The sequence below is a fragment of the Pimephales promelas genome, chromosome 4, assembly GCF_988280905.1.
Source record: "Pimephales promelas chromosome 4, fPimPro1.hap1.1, whole genome shotgun sequence".
Taxonomy (NCBI): Eukaryota; Metazoa; Chordata; class Actinopteri; order Cypriniformes; family Leuciscidae; genus Pimephales; species Pimephales promelas.
In genome coordinates, this window is record NC_142772.1 from 31,716,085 (window position 1) to 31,737,055 (window position 20,971).

General features: G+C 38.1%; 1 protein-coding gene across 3 annotated transcripts; it reads left to right on the forward strand.

The window, feature by feature from the left end:
* The first annotated feature begins 90 nt into the window (after positions 1–90).
* Positions 91–20,116, forward strand: LOC120470222 (SWI/SNF-related matrix-associated actin-dependent regulator of chromatin subfamily A member 2). 3 transcript variants are annotated; one of them, XM_089130273.1, is made up of 16 exons: positions 91–499; positions 2,153–2,245; positions 2,973–5,411; positions 5,530–5,616; positions 6,662–6,749; positions 6,964–7,095; positions 7,187–7,274; positions 8,013–8,232; positions 8,624–8,766; positions 8,859–9,059; positions 9,197–9,295; positions 16,817–17,043; positions 17,248–17,353; positions 17,666–17,767; positions 18,216–18,348; positions 18,864–20,116. In XM_089130273.1, exons 2-16 carry the CDS (start codon positions 2,209–2,211, stop codon positions 19,004–19,006), a joined length of 4,245 nt encoding a protein of 1,414 aa, XP_088986399.1. In that variant the 5' UTR covers positions 91–499; positions 2,153–2,208; the 3' UTR covers positions 19,007–20,116. The 3 variants fall into 3 exon arrangements, with proteins under 3 accessions (XP_088986399.1, XP_088986400.1, XP_088986401.1); XM_089130274.1 differs by lacking the exons at positions 91–499; positions 2,153–2,245; positions 2,973–5,411; ... (6 more) ...; positions 8,859–9,059; positions 9,197–9,295 and adding an exon at positions 14,553–14,860; XM_089130275.1 differs by lacking the exons at positions 91–499; positions 2,153–2,245; positions 2,973–5,411; ... (6 more) ...; positions 8,859–9,059; positions 9,197–9,295 and adding an exon at positions 14,869–16,045.
* The last annotated feature ends 855 nt before the right edge of the window (positions 20,117–20,971 follow it).

Genomic DNA, 20,971 nt, shown 5'->3' on the forward strand with positions numbered 1-20,971 from the left:
AACTGATACCCTACTGAACATTTTCTTGTTTCTAACAATTTAATTTTTGTAGAGGATCTGCTATTACAGAGGCTGAATTTAAATAATTGTGTTGAAGAAAGACTGCTATTTTAAATCAAATATATGCCTTGTAACCATGTATGTAGATTTATGCCCATATGTTTAGTATAATTGTTTTCAATATTTCATACTTCGCGCCTCCTTTTCTACTAAATTATAAGTCAAGTGAGAACTAGCAGTAGCATACTAGCCTACTTTTAGTTTTTCTTTTACATGCCAGAGAAAAAATAGTAAAAGTACTGCACACCTGCCGTAGTGCGTCATGGCGTAAGCAGCAACTCCTCCATGCGCATACAGAACAGCATGGTAAAGTTACTCCAGGAGGACTGGCAGTTTACGGGAGCATTCATTACGGGGGCACTGTTTCAAGATAAACAAAAATGTTCAGATGTAAACGCAGAAGAAACACATTTCATCTCTGAAGTTGCGCTTCGCTCTGGTATGTAAACAACAGACTCACCTGCACTAATGTATAGGATCTTATTTAAGCTATTCACTGCATTTGTTGTCACTTTGGACGGTCTAAAAATATTTGGTTGCTGACATGACATTTAGCCTATATAAATAACAATAATGTTTCATAGAAATATTTCAAAACATTTTTAAAACAAGTTAAGGTAGAATATTAGTGCTAGTACTACCAAAATACACTTATTAGTTATTGCACACTTTATTTAAGTTATGTTTACAAGAATGTTAATGGCTTGTTGAGGATGTGGTCCAGCTAGTCTCCAGGCAGTGTGTAATCCAGTAAGCCGAAGATGTACTGGGCTGTACCAGGAGCAGATTATATCCATTAATGCACACATATTTACCCCTTAAAACAAAGTAAATCTTGAGAATGTAAACCTAAGCAGATTGGTTTCTGGCATTGAATTCCAACAAAACATCCCTTGTTTGTTTTTAAGGGTCCAACATATGGAATTAGGAGATAATTGTAGTTGTTCTGTTCGTGTGATAAACTCAAACTTCTTTTGTGTGTGTGTGTGTGTTTCAATAGTCTGTTAAGTGTATGTTGTTCTATAAAGGACATTTTGTGCTAATTATATGTATGCACAAATTATTAATCAATTAGTAGTTGTTTCAGGTCATATTTGTTATTCTGCTGTAAAAAAAAAAATAAACAAAACATTTGTTACAAAAGTTTTTATTTCTAAATTATTTATCTCTTTGTTCTCTTTTTCATCAATAATTTTCTTGGTTATTCTCAGTTTTACTTTATGCCCTAATGCCTTGGTTCATATCAGATAAATTTGTGTGTTCATGGATCAGTGTGTGTCCGTTCGTGTTGTGTCGATGTGTCCATGTCCTCTCACTGCCAAGCAATTCAGCTGACACAATGCAGGTCTCATGTTTCAGATATCTGTCTGCAGTGACAGTGCAAGCTTCTCCTGGTTTGCAGGGTTTCTCCCCCTCTTCCTTTCCTAATCAGAATAAATTTTGACATTATGTGGCAGACACATTGTTTTGCTTGTTGTGTGTCACTAAGCTATGACTCCTTTTTTTCTTATAAAAGGGAAAAAAATAATGGCATGAGTTACGCTGTACTGTAAGTCAACTGATGTCATAGTCATGTGTTGAATAGACAAAGAACTGGATCAGTCAAATCCAGTCATGATTGATTGATTCAAACCAGTTCATTCAAAAGATCCAAATCCCATTATGCATTATTTTTTGTTTTACTATAACTGTCTGCCGCTTTTCAGCCTCTCTTTTTTCAGGTGGTGTAGTAGGCCTGTTGCAGATCTACATGGGACTGCTTACGTTTCTCTTCAGTAGGGGGCAGTATATATGAAAAGATAAATCATGTGAAATTCATGATTGAAAGGTTTCCCTTACTTGTATCTGTTAATCACAAATAACCAGACACAAAAGATTTTTATTTTATTTTTTTAATCCAAGTGGCATGAATTTTAAATTGATACATGAAATAAAATGAGCAATTTGAACACAACAACCCTAAATGTACCAGTTTATTGTTGTTATTACAGCACAATTTAGATTATAAGCGGTGTAGTATAATACAGTTTCTCAGCTAAACATGTCTTAGGTGATATGTTTAATGTGCTCTTGTCTGTTCTTGCTTTTCTAGTGTTTCCACTGCTGAGAAAGAACTTTTAGTGGTGGTATCATCTATAAAAAGCTGCCATGACTCAGAAAACACACTTCCACCTGAATCAACAAGGTGAGAATCAGCAACTCTGCAGTTTCCTTAAATTATATATAAATTAGAATAAAATCATCAGGCATTTTTTTTTTTTAACTTTTCAATACAAATGTTTTTGAATGCTTGAGTTGATGAAAGAGAAAGGGAATAAAAAAGCAGTGGGAGGAGAGAAGCAAAATAAGAGCAGTCTGGAAGCGGGGAGAGCAGAATGAGTAAGACAAGGGCAGAGAGGAGAAAGCGCACAGATAAACATTACTATAACTTTTTTACCCTGTCTACAACATTTTTATTTTTTTGGTGAAAATTCTAATCTGCAGGTAAGAAAGTTAATACTTAAGCCTTATTTTGTTTTTAAAGACATTTGCTGCTGAGTTTTTTTTAGTAAGGAATGCATATTTTTATGGAAATCAGATACATTTTAAAAGCTGAGAATGTCACCACTTGAAAGGTGCCTGCAATATTGCAAATATGAAGTATGTGTTTGTACTATTTTATTCTGAATTTTGAATTTTTCTGTCTCAGTTTCATCCTGTTATTTTAAATAGTGTTTTCAGGCACAGTAGTTATAAACAGTCCACAGTCATACATTTTCATGTTCTTGGCTCGGATGTATATTTTTATCTTATTATTGAACACTTTTACTCACAACAAAGTAGACATTCACTTTATAAAAATGAATTTTGGTTTAAATATTAACTCTCCAATCTCCTTTACCAAAGTAATTTTGTTTTCTTTGTTTAAACAGACTGGAGTGAGATCACTGCTGACACTTTTCAGAGTAGCCCATTCAGTATCGACACACCATACGGGTACCAGCTCGACTTAGACTTTGTTAAATACGTGGATGATATTGAGCGACGTGACACCATTCGACGGCTGCATTTTGACAAGCGTCCCGGAGCGGCAAACGCTGCCTCCGAGTCGCAACGCATCTTAAACCCCACACACTGGAATTCTTCAGAGTCTTTGTCCTCAGTGAGCAGTGATGAAGCCAAGAAAACGTCTCCGTCTTCATCCGCTTCCTCTTCTTCTGTCAACAGAAGAAGACCCCCACTTCCCCATTCCAAACCTAAATCCTCCTATCCAAGACCTGAGGTCCCTCAAGACCTAGTCACCTCTCAGAGGTATGTAGATGGGACGTCTGCCCCAGCCACACAACGTCCTACCCCAACCAAACCAAATCCTCTAGTGGAAAAAACTTTGATGGAAACATGCAAACGTTTGGAACATGAGAAAGGCTCGTCGCAGCAAGGACCTCCAGAACCACAGCCACGGCGTAGACTGGCCAGTTTTGGTGGTCTTGGCTCTAGTGGTACCCTATCTCCATATACGAGCTGGAGTGCCCTAAATCAAGGTGCTAAGATGACAGTGCTAGACCAGCCCCCAAAAAGTTCCTTGTTATTGGGCAACACCCTTAAAATCAGCCCCTCAAGCTCTGGCCGAGCATCTCCAGTGAGCGGTGTGAGCCCACTCCACCTGCAGATGGTCAGGGATCAGATGGCAGCTGCTTTACGAAGGTTAAAGGACCTGGAGGAACAAGTGAAGGCCATTCCTGTCCTACAGGTGAAGATTTCTGTTTTGCAGGAAGAAAAGAGACAACTGACAGCCTTGGTCAAGAGGCAAGATGAAGATCAAAAATCCGGCTCTATCATTGACAAAGATTTCTGCAGCAAACCAGCGATAGAGGGTTGGGAGCACGGTGCCATCTCTGGTCTGACGGATTTCCAACAGCTTAGTGTTGAAATGCAACTGCTTGAAAGAAAGATCCAAGATGCACGTCTTGAATCCTCTGCCTTCAAGACGAGAGATCAAAAGTCTGTTGCAGTTGGAGATGACAGGTGCATTGATGAAGTGGATGTTATTCATCAACACAAATTCAACTTCTTCAAGGATGTTGCAGTTGGTGCAAAACCTGAGACTCGGTCAGTGGCAGTCAGTGTCACTGAGACTATGCTGGGGGTCGTATCCAACAAGGAAGCAGAAACAGAGTTGCAACAGCAAAACATCCAACATTTAAGTGACCGGGTTCAGATACTGGAAGCTGAGCTTAAAGAAGCAATGCTAAAGGCAGAGATGGGAAAGCTAAGAAGTGAACTGCGGGAAGCAGAAGCGAGAAACCATGCTGACAAGAGTTCCTCCGCACAACCACAGGTGAACTGCGTTGCAACCCAGACCGGGTCGCAAACTCGTACTCTTGGGGTTGGAAACCACACCAACCTTGTGCATTCTGCTGTTGGGGGAGGAGTAGAGCAGATTTCCATTGCTGTTGGAGTCTCCTGCAAGCCGGAGGTGAGGGCTGTTTCATCTGGCCCAGATACACCTATGGAAGAGTGGGAAGTACGCCAAAGAGTGGCGCGAAAAGATCAATGTGTTGGAAGCAAGCGTGCAGCAACACGAAATCAAGGTGTTGGGACAACAATGTACACGTGTGACACATGTGTGGAGACGATTGAAAAGAAGAAGAACATTTCCCACCGAACGGTGGGCTGTGGTGACTGCACGGTCGACATGGATGTCATAGCTGTCAAATCGCTCATTTCCCAAGGAACTGTCACTGACCCAGTGCGAAGCATTGACTTTAGTGTAATGGCAACCCCACAGACTTTGTCGCAGCGTACCAGCACGGCCTTTTGCACCGTGTCGCGCAGCACCAGCACTTTGCAGGCCTGTATCTCTGAAGCCAGCACCAACACAAAGCACACACTCACCAGGGAAAGACATACCAACACAGCACACGCGATCACTCGATCTCTGGCGGTTGGGGATGGGAAGGTTTGTGACCGAACGGCTGCTGTTCAGACGCACTCTGTTGGAACCACAACATGCTTGGGTAGAGACACAGACACCCCTGCTGTCCATAATGTGACAACACGCGATGTTGGTATCGGAATGGCAAATATCAATGAGAATATCCTCATTGGTCTCCACACACGAAACATTGCCTGTGGACCATCCCGTCTACCAGATCCGATCAAGACACGTAGCATCGGCGTGGAAGTCGGGGACGGGAGGATACGCGACACGGAGGGCCAGATGTTTGTGCAGACTGAGCCTGGACTTGATCATTATATAGATCGCATGCAGAAATTACTTAAAGAACAACAGCACCTGTTAACCGACAGCCACCCTGGGTCAAAACGTGGGGACACTCTCCAGTCCCATGGTCAAGATGAACAAGTTAAAGGTAAGGATGTGTATATTTGTGGAAGCATCTTTTAAAAGCACTTTTGGTCAGATTTAGATTTAGAAGCTTTATGCGTCTTCAGCTAATTGCTTTCTTTAATTTTCTTTCTAATTTCCAGTCACTGCACAAAGCCAGTCATCAAATGAGGCTACAATGGTTCAACAGAAGAATCAAATGGAATTACAGATGTCCGCTGCTCTTCATGGTTTGTATTTACATGTGTCAAAGATACAGCAAATAAGCAAGCAAAAGTATTTCATACTGGTCGAAAGGACTCCACCCGAAAAAAGTGCATGTATGATACAAAAATAAGCAGAAAAGAGGAGACTTTTTTTCAGAGCAATCTTTCTGCTGTGGAATTTGAACAGGAGGTGAAAATAGCTCTCTCTCTCTCTCTCTCTCTCTGGTTTGTCTTTTGGCTGAACAAGCCCTACACTTAGAATATTTGGGCTGCTGTTGGTTTGTGGAATGCTCTAATGTCCTTTGGTATGTGGCAGACACAGCCATGAATACCATCCACTCTGAAAGCCTGCGCTGTGCATGGTTTCTGAAAGGCAGCAGTGCTTGTGTATCAGAAGTCCTTATTAAAGAAAAAAAGAGCCTTTAGCAGATGTTTTTGGTGTATAAAGAAGTGTGTGTGTGCTTAGATGATGTCTTTAGAAGCCAGGGAATGTTTTCTGGGGTTTTCAAGCTTCTTCATGGCAAGGACCTACAGATATGATGATTCCCTTCCACAAAGCTTCTTCTCTTAAAGCTACACTGTGTAACTCTTTTAGTTTATTCTTAGCTAAAAACACTTAGTTCTTTCAAAAATATATGTACTTATTAATGTATATTTACTTTGTTCAAGTAATAAAGTATTCTCATGAGTGTATAATATGCCATTGAAAATACATACGGGTTCTAATGTCGATCGCCATGTTGCCCCTCCATCTTGAAAGTACATTAGCCAAAGAGGGACATACCCGTTAATTCAAGCTTCGCCTTTCGCGATTATGTTTGATGTAACACTCATGGACGAGGTTGAACTGGAAGCCAAGTTAATCTTGGACTACATTGGCCACTGTAGGAGCTAAAACGAAATCTGAATTGAGAGGAACAGAAACTAATTTTCTCTGGATGGTCATATACCTTTTCACCGCTAGATGGGGGTAAAAATCGCACAGTGTAGCTTTAATATATATTAGTTCCAAATAAGGGGGATGAACTTCAACTATATGCATTTTTTTTTCTTTATCCATTTCCTTCAGGCTCACCCAGTGATGACCGCTGCCTTAGGTCTATCATGAAAAGGAAAAGCACCACAGATAGTACGAACCCAACGACTGCATCGCTAAGGTAAATAAAGGTTTTCATTATTTGCTAAATTACTAATAAATTCAGCTCAGTGTGGCAGTTTTTGGTTGAGCTAGAGCTCTTTTACCAGATTGGTTGTGTATTGGATACTCTGTTTTATATATATATATATATATATATATATATATATATATATATTGTACATTTACTTGTACATCTCTCTTTCTCTCTCTCTCTCTCTGTCAATAATATACAGTACACAGAGAGGTATTGTGGATCTCTTGTCTGAGGGTGGCGATTCTGAAAATGAAGAGAAGAAAAAAAGAGAAAAGAGAGAGAAAGAGGGCAGCACCAAAGATAAAGTGAAGATTCCTAAAAGAAACGAAAGGTTCATGCTCATAAGAAAAAGTTTTGTTTTATCAGTTTAAGATGAAACTGATCAGCCATAGTTATCACGGTACATTTCTTTTCTACTGTAGGTATATATTTAGTGAGAAGATGCTTTCTGCCTGCCAAACTCTGAAGGTTCACCTTAATGGTAGCAAGGACATATCCAACAGAGAACTGGTGAGTAACAGAACAATAACTGAGATCTGTCTTCTAATGTCAGTTCTTTCACCGTTTCCGTATATTTTTCTTTACTCTACAGTTAGTAAAGGCTTTATAACAAGGGTCTTTAACATCTACAGCACATTGTATGAATGTGTTTTGTATGTCCTTTATTATCAGAGATGGATTTCAATACTTTGAATCACTATGTTTTAATAGACTTGTTTCTATGGCTTAGTAATTATTCATTTCACCTACATTATTAGTGGCTTCTACTTTTTCTAGTCACTTTGTTACACACAACAACACGTTCAGGAAGAGTTGAAAAATCTCTGTGTGGGAATAAATTCTCAAGTTTAAAAAAAATATAAATATAACTCAACAACAGGAAAGCAAAAGAAGGACAAACCAAACTTAGTTTATGATGTATTGTGGAGCTGCATTTCAGTCAGTTGTTGATCTATTCTATGTTTACTCAGTCTTCTCCTCCCATAATTACCCACTGGCATATAGATCAGATTGTTCGGTACTCTGTGGGATTTGGGAAGTTTTAAAATTATAGCGTTGCTGTATTTTGTCTGTGTTAAAAGTAATTTAAGCCTGCTTGTGACGCCCGCATTCATTTATTTGTCATGTCATTTTGTTCTTGGCTCAGAATGTGTAACAATAAAAAAGTGTCCATGTAGTTCACATGTTACTCTACCCAACTTTTTGATTTAGTTTTTTCTGCATTTTTTCTGTTTGTCTTTGCAAAAGTGCTCCTGTCTAAGCACAGTACAGCAGGAGTGGTTCTGTGTGTCCAGTCAGAAGACGGCATGTCCACAGATGGTGGAGGACTTCCTCTTCGCTTGCCGCCATGTCTCGCCAGACGTGCTGTGCTATGTGGGCAACATCGCTGACCAAAATGGCAACACAGCCCTTCACTACAGTGTGTCTCACTCTAATTTCAGCGTTGTGAAGATTCTACTTGCTGCAGGTACACTGAATCCACCATATGTATTTTATTTAGGGTTAGTTGCATGTCATTTGTAACAGTTATTATTACTATAGTAACTACATAACATATGTAACAATGACACTTTAAAATAAGGTGTTACCCAGTTATTTTAAATTGTTACAATATTTCAGAATATTACTGTTCATACTGTATGTTTGGACAAATAAATATAGTCTAAATATAGTTTAAACATTGTTCTGACCCTTTGAATGGTTGTAGTTTAGAATATTATACGCATCTGTTTCTAGAGCACAGTTCAAATAAACTGCAAAGACACACTTGGTTGTTAAAAACAAAAGGGTTGTTCCTTTAATGTTTTGTGTATAGTCTAGATGAATAATTAATTTGGTCTTGATTCCTTCTCATGCAGGAGTGTGTAATATTGATCATCAGAATAAGGCTGGCTATACTCCTATAATGCTTGCCTCCCTGGCTGCTGTGGAAGCAAAAGAAGACATGATGGTGGTGCAAGAACTGTTCAGCAGAGGTGATGTTAATGCCAAGGCCAGCCAGGTATCTGTCTTTGTTTATATGAGTATTTGAACTAAGAAAACTGTTTCTCCCTAGAGTATTCAGTTGTGTTTACTGGACTATTTTCTTCACAGGCTGGTCAGACCGCTCTCATGTTAGCAGTCAGTCATGGGCGTAAAGATATGGTCCAAGCTCTACTGACTGCGGGAGCAGAGGTCAACATCCAGGATGATGAGGGGTCAACCGCTCTGATGTGTGCTGGTGAACACGGCCATGTTGACATTGTTAAACTCTTACTGGCCCAACCAGGCTGTGATGCCACCCTGACTGACAATGTGAGTAACCACATGGCTATCTGACAGAAAAGTTTTAATGCGTATTGTTCTTCTCATTTGTGATTTAAATGTGTGTTCTTGACATTGTTGACATGACATTTGTGTTTGTTTGGTATGTTTTGTCTGTGTGCTGATAGGATGAGAGCACTGCTCTGTCTATAGCTCTGGAGGCCGGACACAAAGACATTGCTATGCTTCTCTATGCCCATGTCAACTACTCAAAGGGCCAACCTAGGGTATGACTCTTTCTCATCTATGCCTGTACTCTCTCATAGCATTTGACTTTATGCCACCAATTACTCAAATTAGCAGGACAGCTGATTTCATGCTCATCCACAGGGATCCCCTCGAAGCAAAACTCCACCCGTTTTACGCATAAGCTTTTCTGATTAATATGACATTTTCTCATGCGCTCTTCATCTATTCATACATCGTCCTCTGAACAATCTGTTCAGTCGTATGACTGAGATGAATATGACTTATCTCTTCAAACAGTTATAGTATTAAAGAGAGCAGTAGGTCTAAAAATGCAGTGCTCTAACTGTTGGTAGTTATCTTTCTCAAATATAAAAATGTTATGCAGTTTTACGAATAAAGACATATTTTAAATTCAACGGTTATACTTAATGGTCTACTTAGAAAACTGCATGTCAAAACAGTTTTATGTATTAATTTTAGGTAATATATAAATTATATGGACTTTATGATACTGTATACAATTTATTTTACTTTTAAAAGCTTGATTTAATTTCTTGTAATATATATACCACTTGTTCTATGCATTTCAAAATCTAAAATCTAGATTTTAAAAACTCTTTATAAAAATGTATTAAATGTAAATATCATCTTCATATATCCGTAAATAAATATGTGCATCACCACCTTGTGTTTATTTTAAAAAAATGCTATACTTTCCTATCTTGTTGCCTAGTATTTTAGATCTGAACGGTTATGACGCCATCTAATGGTGCAAAGCTGAACTGCAGGTGATCAATGGACGTTTGTGGTGTGGTGCAGAGTTGCATCTCTTAAGAACAAATTTGCCAAAAATATGATTATTATAATTTATAATAAAGGTGGAATATAGGAAAACAAAAAAACAACAACAACTAAAACAGTGTTTTGCAATCATTCATTAATTATTTTTGTATTTATTTGTTTATTTCAAATTAATCAGAATCTTTTTGCAATTCAGTCTAAATCATTCAGACAGCTCAACACAGACTCGATTAATTGTTTCTCACTTCGTGAGGCGGTTAACAGGACACTTTAACAATAACAGGGAACAATAAGAGCACTGGATGAAGTGGATTTACTTACAATTATTAAAAAAACAAACCTGCAATCTATTGTTTGTTATTGATGAAGAAGGTCTTTATCAAGGTCAACACCTGCATATGCGTTGGAAGACAGCAGGTAAAGATATACTGACCAGACAATTGTACAGTACATTACACATAACCATGAAATTACCATGCGAACATCTATTTTTTACAGTCTATGATAATTAAACATTAGGGGAGAAAGGGGAGTGTTATAACAAGGGGTCAGTTAGATACCAGCAGCAGCTCTACAGGGACGTGCAAGGGACTCAAATGTAAAAAGAAAGGGAAAAAGGGTGTGTGTATATAAATATTATATTATATTATATTATATATAAGTATCCTGAACAAAATTGTACGTTTTTTGTAAACACTTTTGTTTTTGCCCCCATTTTCATGAGCTGAAGTCAAAGACTTTTTCTACGTACACAAAAGGCCTATTTCTCTCAAAAATTGTTCACAGATCTGTCTAAATCTGTGTATTAGTGAGCACTTCTCCTTTCCTGAGATAATCTATCCATATCAAGATGCTGATTAGACAGCATGATTATTGTGCAGGTGTGCCTTAGGCTGGCCACGATAAAAAGGCCAATCTAAAATGTGCAGTTTTATCCCACAGCACAATGCCACAGATGTTGCAAGTTTGAAGGGAGCGTGCAATTGGCATGCTGACTGCAGCAATGTCCACCAGAGCTGTTGCCCGTGAATTGAATGTTCATTTCTCTACCATAACCCGTCTCCAAAGGCGTTTCAGAGAATTTGGCAGTACATCCAACCGGCCTCACAATCGCAGACCATGTGTAACCACACCAGCCCAGGACCTCAACATCCACATCTTCACCTCCAAGATCATCTGAGACCAGCCACCCGGACAGCTGCTCCAAAAATCGGTTTGCATAACCAAAGAATTTCTGCATGAACTGTCAGAAACCATCTCAGGGAAGCTCATCTGCATGCTCATCGTCCTCATCGGGGTCTCGACCTGACTGCAGTTGCTCACATAAGATGGTGTCTGGCACTTTGGAGAGGTGTTCTCTTCACGAATGAATCTCAGTTTTCACTGTACAGGGCAGATGGCAGACATTGTGTATGGTGTCGTGTGGGTGAGCGGTTTTCTGATGTCAATGTTGTGGATCGAGTGGCCCATGGTGACGATGGGGTTATGGTATGGGAAGGCATATGTTATGGACAATGAATACATTTTATTGCATTTTATTGATGGCATTTTGAATGCACAGAGATACCGTGAAGAGATCCTGAGGCCCATTGTGCCATTCATCCACGACCATCACCTCATGTTGCAGCTTGATAATATATATCCTGTAAGCTGAAAACATCCCAGTTTTTGCATAGCCAGCATACAGGACACATGACATGTCACCCATTGAGCATGTTTGGGATGCTCTGGATCGGCATATACAGCAGTGTGTTTCCAGGTCCTGCCAATATCCAGCAACTTTGCACAGCCATTAAAGAGGAGTGTGCAATAATCATGTTGTCTAATCAGCATCTTGATATGCCACACCTGTGAGGTGGATGGAGTCACTAACACAAATTTAGACAGATTGTGAACAATAGTTGAGAGAAATAGGTCTTTTGTTACATAGAAAAGTCTTAGATCTTTGAAAAATGGGGGAAAAAACAAAAGTGTTACGTTTATAATTTTGTTCAGTGTATATGTACTGGTCAAGGTTTGGACACATTACTATTTTGAATGATTTTGAAAGAAGAATCGGTAACACTTTACAATAAGGTCCATTAGTTAACTACATCAGTTAACATTAACTAAGAATGAACAATACTTCTACAGCATTTGTTAATCTTTGTTAATGTTTATTTCAACATTTACTTTAATAAAATCCTGTTAATGCATTGTGAACTAATACATTTTAATTCCAAGCATCTTAATTGTAAAAACCGCTAGCCCATAAATGAAGGTGACTTGACTATAATGATAATAAAAATAAAAAAATAGAAAAATGGAGAATGTTACTTTTGAAAACACACCTGGCCTTCTTAGCACAGCCGGTGATGAGTTCATTTGACCGGCCTCTGCTAGTGTCTGCTGACAGGCGATATAGATATATAGATAGACCTATATATAGATAGGATTAATTACCCATTTATTGTAACTGTAATTTTTCAAAAGTAATTATTTTGTGCTTCACTGAAAAAAAAAAGTCTTACAGGTCTGAAACCGCATGAGGTGAGTGACTGATGACACATTTTTTTTTTTTATTCATTGATTCTTATGTGAGCTATTCTGTCAAATGATATTATTGCGGTGGCAATCAGTCTGCACCCATTTTTGAGGTTAGACAATCATGTTTGCAATTGTTAACATGATAAAAGAGATTGTTCACAAAATGAAGGGCACTTTTCTTTAAGAATAAAGAGAGAATAACAAATGTTAAAAGGACAACAGCTGACATTCTACTTGTTTTGTAGAATCAGTTCAGCTGTACTTAAAGGGGAAATAGATGGCTGTCAGATAAAAGACAGCAAACTTGTGGTGAGAAATGAATTTAGAAGGCTGCATTTATAGAGGTTAGGTTAGAAGATTACTTTTTTTGTCTTTTGTGTAACAAAACATGGTGTCTTGTCATGTATGTCTTATGTTTTTGAGTATGATACGTCACTTATATACTGTAGATGCATGCAATTACCTTAACTTCAACACATCTCTTATTTTAGTTCATTTTAGTGGATTCTGTCTCATTTCTATGCAGCTCAGTGGTTCATTGTGTTTGAGAATGTTCAGCTCAGCGTGTCTGTACGACAAAGTGTGTGTCTGTGTTTTGTGATGAAATGCTATAGCATTACAGCTCAGTGCGGTCTGCAGCCAGTAAAACGTGGTGTTGCCATAGTAACCGCCTGAGATGTTTTACCGAAATGCCCTTGTCGACCTGATAGCAAAACATGCATATGAAATGTAAAATTATGACAGCATGTAATCATACTACAGCACACTAATAATCTGCTCTTCCATGGTCAAACAACATTTCAATACTTCTCAGACGCTTGTCAGATATTTGATTACATTTGATAAACGTGTTTGATTAATTAAACAATGGATTCTATAATGAAGCTGTTGCCATGGCAAATATACATGAACAATGTTGCATCTTAAAACTGCATCTTATTTGCACCTGAGAGGCATATTTCACTCATGTAGAAATGACACCGTACAGAGATTTCCCAATGTAACCTCATTGGAAATGTTGGCAATTTTTTTTTAAACTGAACTTTCACAATAAATTTAAAATCAGTTTACAAAATAGCACATGATATTATGTTGAGTTATGATTAAGTTACTATTAAGTACTATTAAGTAATTAAGTACTATACTGTTAAGATTAATTTCTAGTAGCAAAACACTATGTGACCCTGACACACATTCATCAGCTTTATCTCAAGGTCCGTTTATTGTATTTCTATGATCTTTAGTTAATGATAAACAGACTTGAGTGAATAAAAAATGCATAACATCTCATTTCATCACATTTTCACACCTGTCCCAATTCTGGCACAGCATTACATCTCTCAGGTCTGACATCAACCGATCATATTTGACCAAGAATAGAATTCTGCTGACCCCCTTACAATTATACAGCATACAAATAATTAAGTATAAGGCATGACTTTGAGCTGCTTTGAAGCTACTTTATAAGTTAGAGTTTCCGATTCTCATTGGGAAGCAGACAGAAACGTTTTAGACTATCTGGTAATATTTATAGCCCCACGTGATTTAACCAAAATCTCTATGCTCTTTTATGTTTTAAAAGCTACCAGACACAAACATGTCATTGGCCAATGTGTGTGTGTGTGTGTGTGTGTGTGTGTGTGAGAGAGAGAGAGAGAGAGAGAGAGAGAGAGAGAGAGAGAGAGAGAGAGAGAGTGCAACACAATATATGCAACTACCCTGGAATCCTCACAAGATGTCAGAAAAGCTTGCAAAAAACCATCTGCATAGGCACAAAAATGGAGCCCGGTTCTTTTAACAGAGGGGCGTTTAAAAAATACTGAACGAGAGCATAAAAGAGAGGGAGAGGGGAAAATGAAAAAAAAGGAAAAGAAACCAGATTGCGACAGTCGATATTAAAACATGCAGTGAGTGAGAGAGAAAAGGAGAGAGAGATAGAGAAAGAGGGGGAGAGAGAGAGAGAGAGAGAGAGAGAGAGAGAGGAAAACGAGCTGCAGGCCTTTCCACGGGGACAAACTAACAGAAAGGCTTCTCGCAGTTCTTCTCTCTCTCTCTCTCTCTCTCTCTCTCTCTCTCTCTCTCTCTCTTTCTCTCTCTCTTTCTCTCAACATCCTAACGGCAATTGATTTGTGTATGAAAAGCTGGGCGCTTTTCGCCCCCCTTTTGGGCTGTGCGTTTTGAGTGATCAGCTGATGAAGAGACTGGCTGCGCGCTGCAATGCTGGTTTGCTAATTCTCTCTCCTCCAGACTGGAGCCAGCCTGGAGACCACAGTCAGGTAAATCGCCCTCTTGCTTTCTCTCTCTCACTCACTCTCTCACCCTCTCTCTCTCTCTCTCACCCTCTCTCTCCTTCTCACTTGCTCTCTCTCCTGCGCATATGAGCACACAATCACACCAGGCTTCAGCACATGGGCACACAAACAGAAAGTGAGAGAGGGAATGTGTGTGTGTGTAGGTGTGATCTGTGTCTGCTGAAGGAAAACATTTCCCAGACAAATCGGTTGTGTGCGTCCTGACAACTATTTTTTTTTCTTTCTAGAGGTTATGGGAACATTCTTGTCTAGTGTAACAAGTTTTTTTTTTTTTTTTTTGCATGTTGCACCAAAGATAGACTTTTCAGATTGTGCTTTTTCCCCTGCATGTTTTATGTGCAGCGGTTCAGTTGTGCCCCTGTGCATGCAGGCGTGTGTGTGCATTCTGCATTCCATTATTATTGTGTTGATTATTAGGCCTCCTTCCTTCCACATGGTCCCCTGGGGTACGTGTGAACAAATGCTTTCCGTGTGTTTCTCTGCGAGCTCGCGCTTTCACATTTCTCTTACGCCCCTTTTGAGGATGTTTGCATGAAATGCTCGCGTACTGTGAGGGGCTGTTCTCTCTCTTGTTTTCTCTCTCTCTACATTTGCGTATTGTTTTGTATGATTTCTTTGCGTTTTAAGTATTTGAGCGTTGTGTGTGTGTGCGCGCGGGTGTGTGTGTGTGTGTGTGTGTGTGTTTGATGTAGACATCAATGGATGGCGCTGCCCGCATAGCGTCATACTCCGAATTCATATTTTTATCCCTCTCATATGCTCTCTGCGCCAGCACTTGCCATGCCTGCACTTAAATTGCCTTTGTGTAAAACACAGACTCGGCAGCGCGCGCGCGCACATACAATGAATTATGCTTTTGCTTATTCTCACACGTGAGGCGTGTGTGCATGTTCATAAACGGCGGCGTGGAGGCTCGTCTCGTGTTTACTGGAACACGTTCAGTGGACGCTGTATGGTTAATGTCAAACGTCAATCACTTCATTCACAATCGGAGTGAAGTTCAGTGTACCAGCATCTCTTGCCTCCCCAAAAACCCGTGCGTGGTACGAGCTCGTAATATATTGCTATGTGATGCTTTATCAAATATTAAATGGAGGTGAAAGCAGCTTTTCGTGTTAGAGGGACTGAAGATTGAAGGCATCTTGCCTGGTGAGAAGAAGATAATGATGATATGTGTCAATTTGGACCTGGAAGTGGTATGATGAATGGCCAAAAGTTTATTAAACTGCTTAGTTATTTAATGTTAACTATCTTGGTTTGATTATTATTCACTCTTAAAAATAAAGATTATTTTATTCACAGCCGTGGTTCCGTGAAGCTTTTAACATTGAACCTTTCCACTGCACAAAATGTTCTTTAGATTATTAACATGTTCTGAAAAGTTCTTTGAGTAACCAAAAATAGGTTAACTAGTCTATTCTATGGTAGCCTATTCGCTGCAAAAAAAAAAAAAAACTTTGGAAACTTTATTTTTAAGCGTGTTTAAAATACATAAATGCAAATATCATGTAAACTATAACTCAGGACCTCTTTACTTTGCATTTGTTAATGCATTAGGTACCATGAATGAACAGCTATTTTATTTGTTAAATTAGGTTAATTTATTATTGTATTATGAAAGAACATGAATTTACAATGAGCAGTAAGTTAACAGTTACCTGGATTATTAAATGCTCTGTAAGAGAATTATTCATTATTAGTTCATACACCTTTTCTAATAAGATCAATTTAAATAAAATGAAAAAAAAAAACATCCCTTCTCTTTGGCTAACATTAAGACAATTAAATGTATTATTTTATTTTTGATCTTAGAATGTCATAGTGAGTATACTTTTCAGTTCCGGTTCATGTCCAAATCCTGATTTCTGTCACATCCAGTAGTGCTCATCAGTGTTCCCATGGATCACGTCTTCTCCTCAGTCTCAGGCTATCCAAAACGGAGTGTCTGAGGTTATGGAGGAGGAAAGCAAGTTGAAGAAACGAAAAAGCGATCAAGGCAACCAGGGCTCTGAAACTGGTCAGGAGGTGGTGGAGAAAGTAAAAAAGCGACGGGGCCGCCCTCCTGCCGAGAAGCTGCCCCCCAACCCTCCCAAGCTCACAAAACAGATGAACACCATCGTAGACATGGTCATCAACTACAAGGACACGTCAGTACTTAAACACACTCAATTGGTTGTTCTGTTTTTATTTCATGACAAATAAATCGTGACGATTTGCAAAAAAATTGTACGTTTTGAGTTCATACGAGTTCATTTGAGTTTGAGCACGTGTACTTCAACCATCAGACAGCACAATAAAATGAGTAACGGCTCTTTTTTGTGCCTTTTCTTGAACACACCTCCGTTCTACAGGTTGGGTCGACAGATCAGTAAAGGTTTCGTCCAGCTGCCGTCAAGAAAAGAGGTGCCAGAGTATTACGAGCTCATCCGCAAGCCAGTCGACTTCAGGAGGATCAGGGTGAATTTGAATCGCTACCAATTACACAAATCTCACATTCTGTTTCCATCACTCCCTTTCACTCCACACTGACACCCCTTTCAGCTCAAGAAACACATTCATTTTGCTTTTGTCACACAAGTTGCTGATTGAGTTTTAGAGTGATTCAATTTTTACACATTCGATTAAAAAAAAAAAAAATCATTACTTTTAATGTCCCGTAGGTGTTTGCATTGAAATGGATAAAGCAGGAAATGTGTGTATGATGTTTGTTTCCTTCTTCTGCTCTCTTAAACAAATTCCTTTGAATTGATCCTGCTTTTGCTTATGCAGGAGAGAGTGCGTAATCACAAATACAGGTGCATTGCAGACCTGGAAAAGGATATCATGCAGATGTGTCACAACGCTCAGACGTTTAATCTGGAAGGATCTCAGGTGTGCCTGAAGAACATGTTCTTGGGTCATTGGGTCAAACATCTGACCTTTTGACCTATCTATGTTCCAAACCTGTATACATTTCTTTGTTCTGTTGAACACAAAGGAAGATATTTTAAAGAATGTGAGAAACTGAACAGTTGTTGTTTTTTTTTCAATGGTGCCTCAACTTAGCTAAAGGTTACAACCTTTCTTCAACGCATCTTCCTTCGTGTTCAGCAGAACAAATAAATGTGTACAGGTTTAGAATAACTTGAGGGTGAGGAAATGATTTTGGGTGAACTATCACTTTAACACTTTTTACATTATGTTCATAATCACGTTAAACATTAAAACAATTACTTTAGCAGTTAACAGGTGTGATAAGTGGGTCTGAATATTTTTGCAAGGCAAAAACCTGTTTTTTATCAGTGAATATAGCGTTGTTAAATGTCTCTCTATATCTTAGATCTTTGAAGACTCCATTGTTTTGAAATCTGTTTTTGAGAGTGCAAGACAGCGAATAGTGGAACTCAGTGAGGAAGACAATGACGCTGTTGGAAGCAGTGAAGCAATTGGTGGCGATCATTTTAATCTAGATGGTAATTCAAAATGCATGCTTTGCCTTGTCCAGATTTAGATAAAATGCTTATTAAAATATGTGGAAGTTCAGTAATTCTGACGGATGCAAATAGATAATCAGTGCAACCCACTTGAAATAGCGTCTCTTAAAGGGATACTCCACTTTTTTTGGAAATAGGCTCATTTTACAACTCCCTCAGAGTTGAACAGTTGAGTTTTACCGTTTTCGAATCCATTCAGCCAATTTTCTGATATTTAGAAGAATATCAGTAACCAGACAGTTTCTGGTCTCATTGACTACCATAGTATATATTTTTTCCTACTAGTCAATGAGACCAGAAACTTTCTGGTTACCAATAGTCTTCTAAATATCGGAAAATCGGCTGAATGGATTCGAAAACGGTAAAACCCAACTGGGGGAGTTGTAAAATTAGCCTATTTCCAAAAAAAGTGGAGTATTCCTTTAAGGATAAGGATAACGTGTTTAAGGTATCATGTAAAGTCAAATGTTTTGTCTTAAATGCTTCTGTTGCAGAGACAACAAATCCCAAGCTGGACAAAAAAAAGGAGAAAAATAAAACCAATCCTAGTGATTCCAGCCCAAAGGAGATGGTCACAAACAGTGATGAAGACATTGGCCAAGAATGTGAGAATAACGCAAGAGGACTATTGAATTAGGCCCAATGACAACCTCATATATTGTATGCCATTTAAGAACATTGTGTGGCCATTTCAGCCCAATTTTCCTTGATGTTTCGCTCAAGGATTTGCTCCGAATGTGATCTCTCATTATATCGGTTGCTTTAATCACCTTTATAAAACCTTTGTATTCTAAAAACAACATTAGTAATGCAGTGCTTTTGCAGTGACTCATTTAAAATTGGCATTGTTTTCATGAATTTATATAATGTAAATAAATCATAAACCCAAAATAGATTAAAAAAAAAATCATGGGAAGTTCTGTAAGTTCAGACTGCCTGAATACGTTTTTTTCCCCCCAAAGATGGAAAATGGTGGTATGATATTGTATGATCATTTAAAAAAAACAGTATTCAATTTTTAAGATGCGATAAGCTGTGCTAAATTTGCAAGCTATTATGTCTCTGTTTCAGAGAATTTTTAATCTGTGTTTTTTGTGACTATGAGCACTTTGTCATCCTGTCTTTGTACACTTCCCTTTCCCTCATCTCTGAGACCAAATAAGGTCCAATTTTTGGTAACACTTTACAATAAGGTTAGTTAACTACATTAGTTAACATTAACTAAGAATGAACAATACTTCTACAGCATTTGTTAATCTTTGTTCATTTTAATTTCCACATTTACTAATAACTTTTTAAAACGTTAGTTAATGCATTGTGAACTAACCTGAACAAACAATGAACAGCTGGATTTGTACGTTAACAAAGATTAACAAAATGGTTATGATTAGCTCGTATTAGTTAATACATTAACTAATGTTAAATAAATGAACCTTATTGTAAAGTGTCACCCAATTTTTTTTAACCAGCAGCTCTTTATCTCTCTTTAGTTTTCACAGGATTGTAACTATCTGTACATAGAGAAACTTGGGGCATAATGGCAATGATTCTTTGGTGACAGATCAGATACTGCCCTCAAAGAGAGGCACCTAATTGATAATAAACGCTTGTGTGTTCAGTTTATGATGGATGGCAGAGTTGTGTGTTTGTGGACAGATTCGAACATGAACATGTATGGGGTTTATATGATGTAAAATGGCAAAAAGGTTTGAGACATCATCTTGAAATAAACATTTTTAAGAAACCACAGGCCTAATGAGGTTCAATTTCTTCTCTTGGGATATTGGGATATCATAATCAAACTAATTATTATCCTGCATGAACTGTGCATTAGGCTAATTATAGAATACATTGGAATGATTGTATGTTAGCAGGCTGCTAGTGGTATAATTACAAAATGTTGGTCTGGTTTTATTACTTAATAGCCTGAGCCGTACAGCGGTGGTGATGTACAAATTGTACAACAGAGTAAAATAGAGTGAACTCATTAAAATCTAGAGAATAATTTAAAGTTTCAATTAATTCAGGTTAGAACTGGTGAAGCACAGAGGATAAATGAGCTATTTGTAGAGTTTGTTAGAGCCTTTGTAGTAGCCTTTTGTAGTATTTGTACGATTTACAGCAGTTGTTAATAGTCTAACCAAAGGTTTTAATGAAGCTGTTGCCTGGATGTTGTAGTACATTTTTATGTACTAAGGGGGAATAAAAATAAAAAGCTGCACATCATCTTCAAATACAAAAGTTACTCCTTTTCTCAAGTTGACATAGTGTTTTGGTAGTGACAAAAGGGAACACATAATCATTTATTTTGGGGAAATAAACACAATTTTAGTACAGTTATGTAAATCATTAGTATCTTAGTATGTTTTAATAGTGTTAGTGTGCAAGTTAAAATTCTGTATGAAGTGGTCGGTACCAAAAACATTCCTGAAAGTACAGAAAATGTGGCGTCACGACCGAAACATGTCTGTTTTGTCTAAAATAAAGTATACTGAATTATAAACTAAGATGTTATTATAGTCTATTAACAGTATTTGTTCAATGTATATTCTAACAAATGAATCCTTAACTTTGAAATCAGTATGATTAACTTATTGCCTTT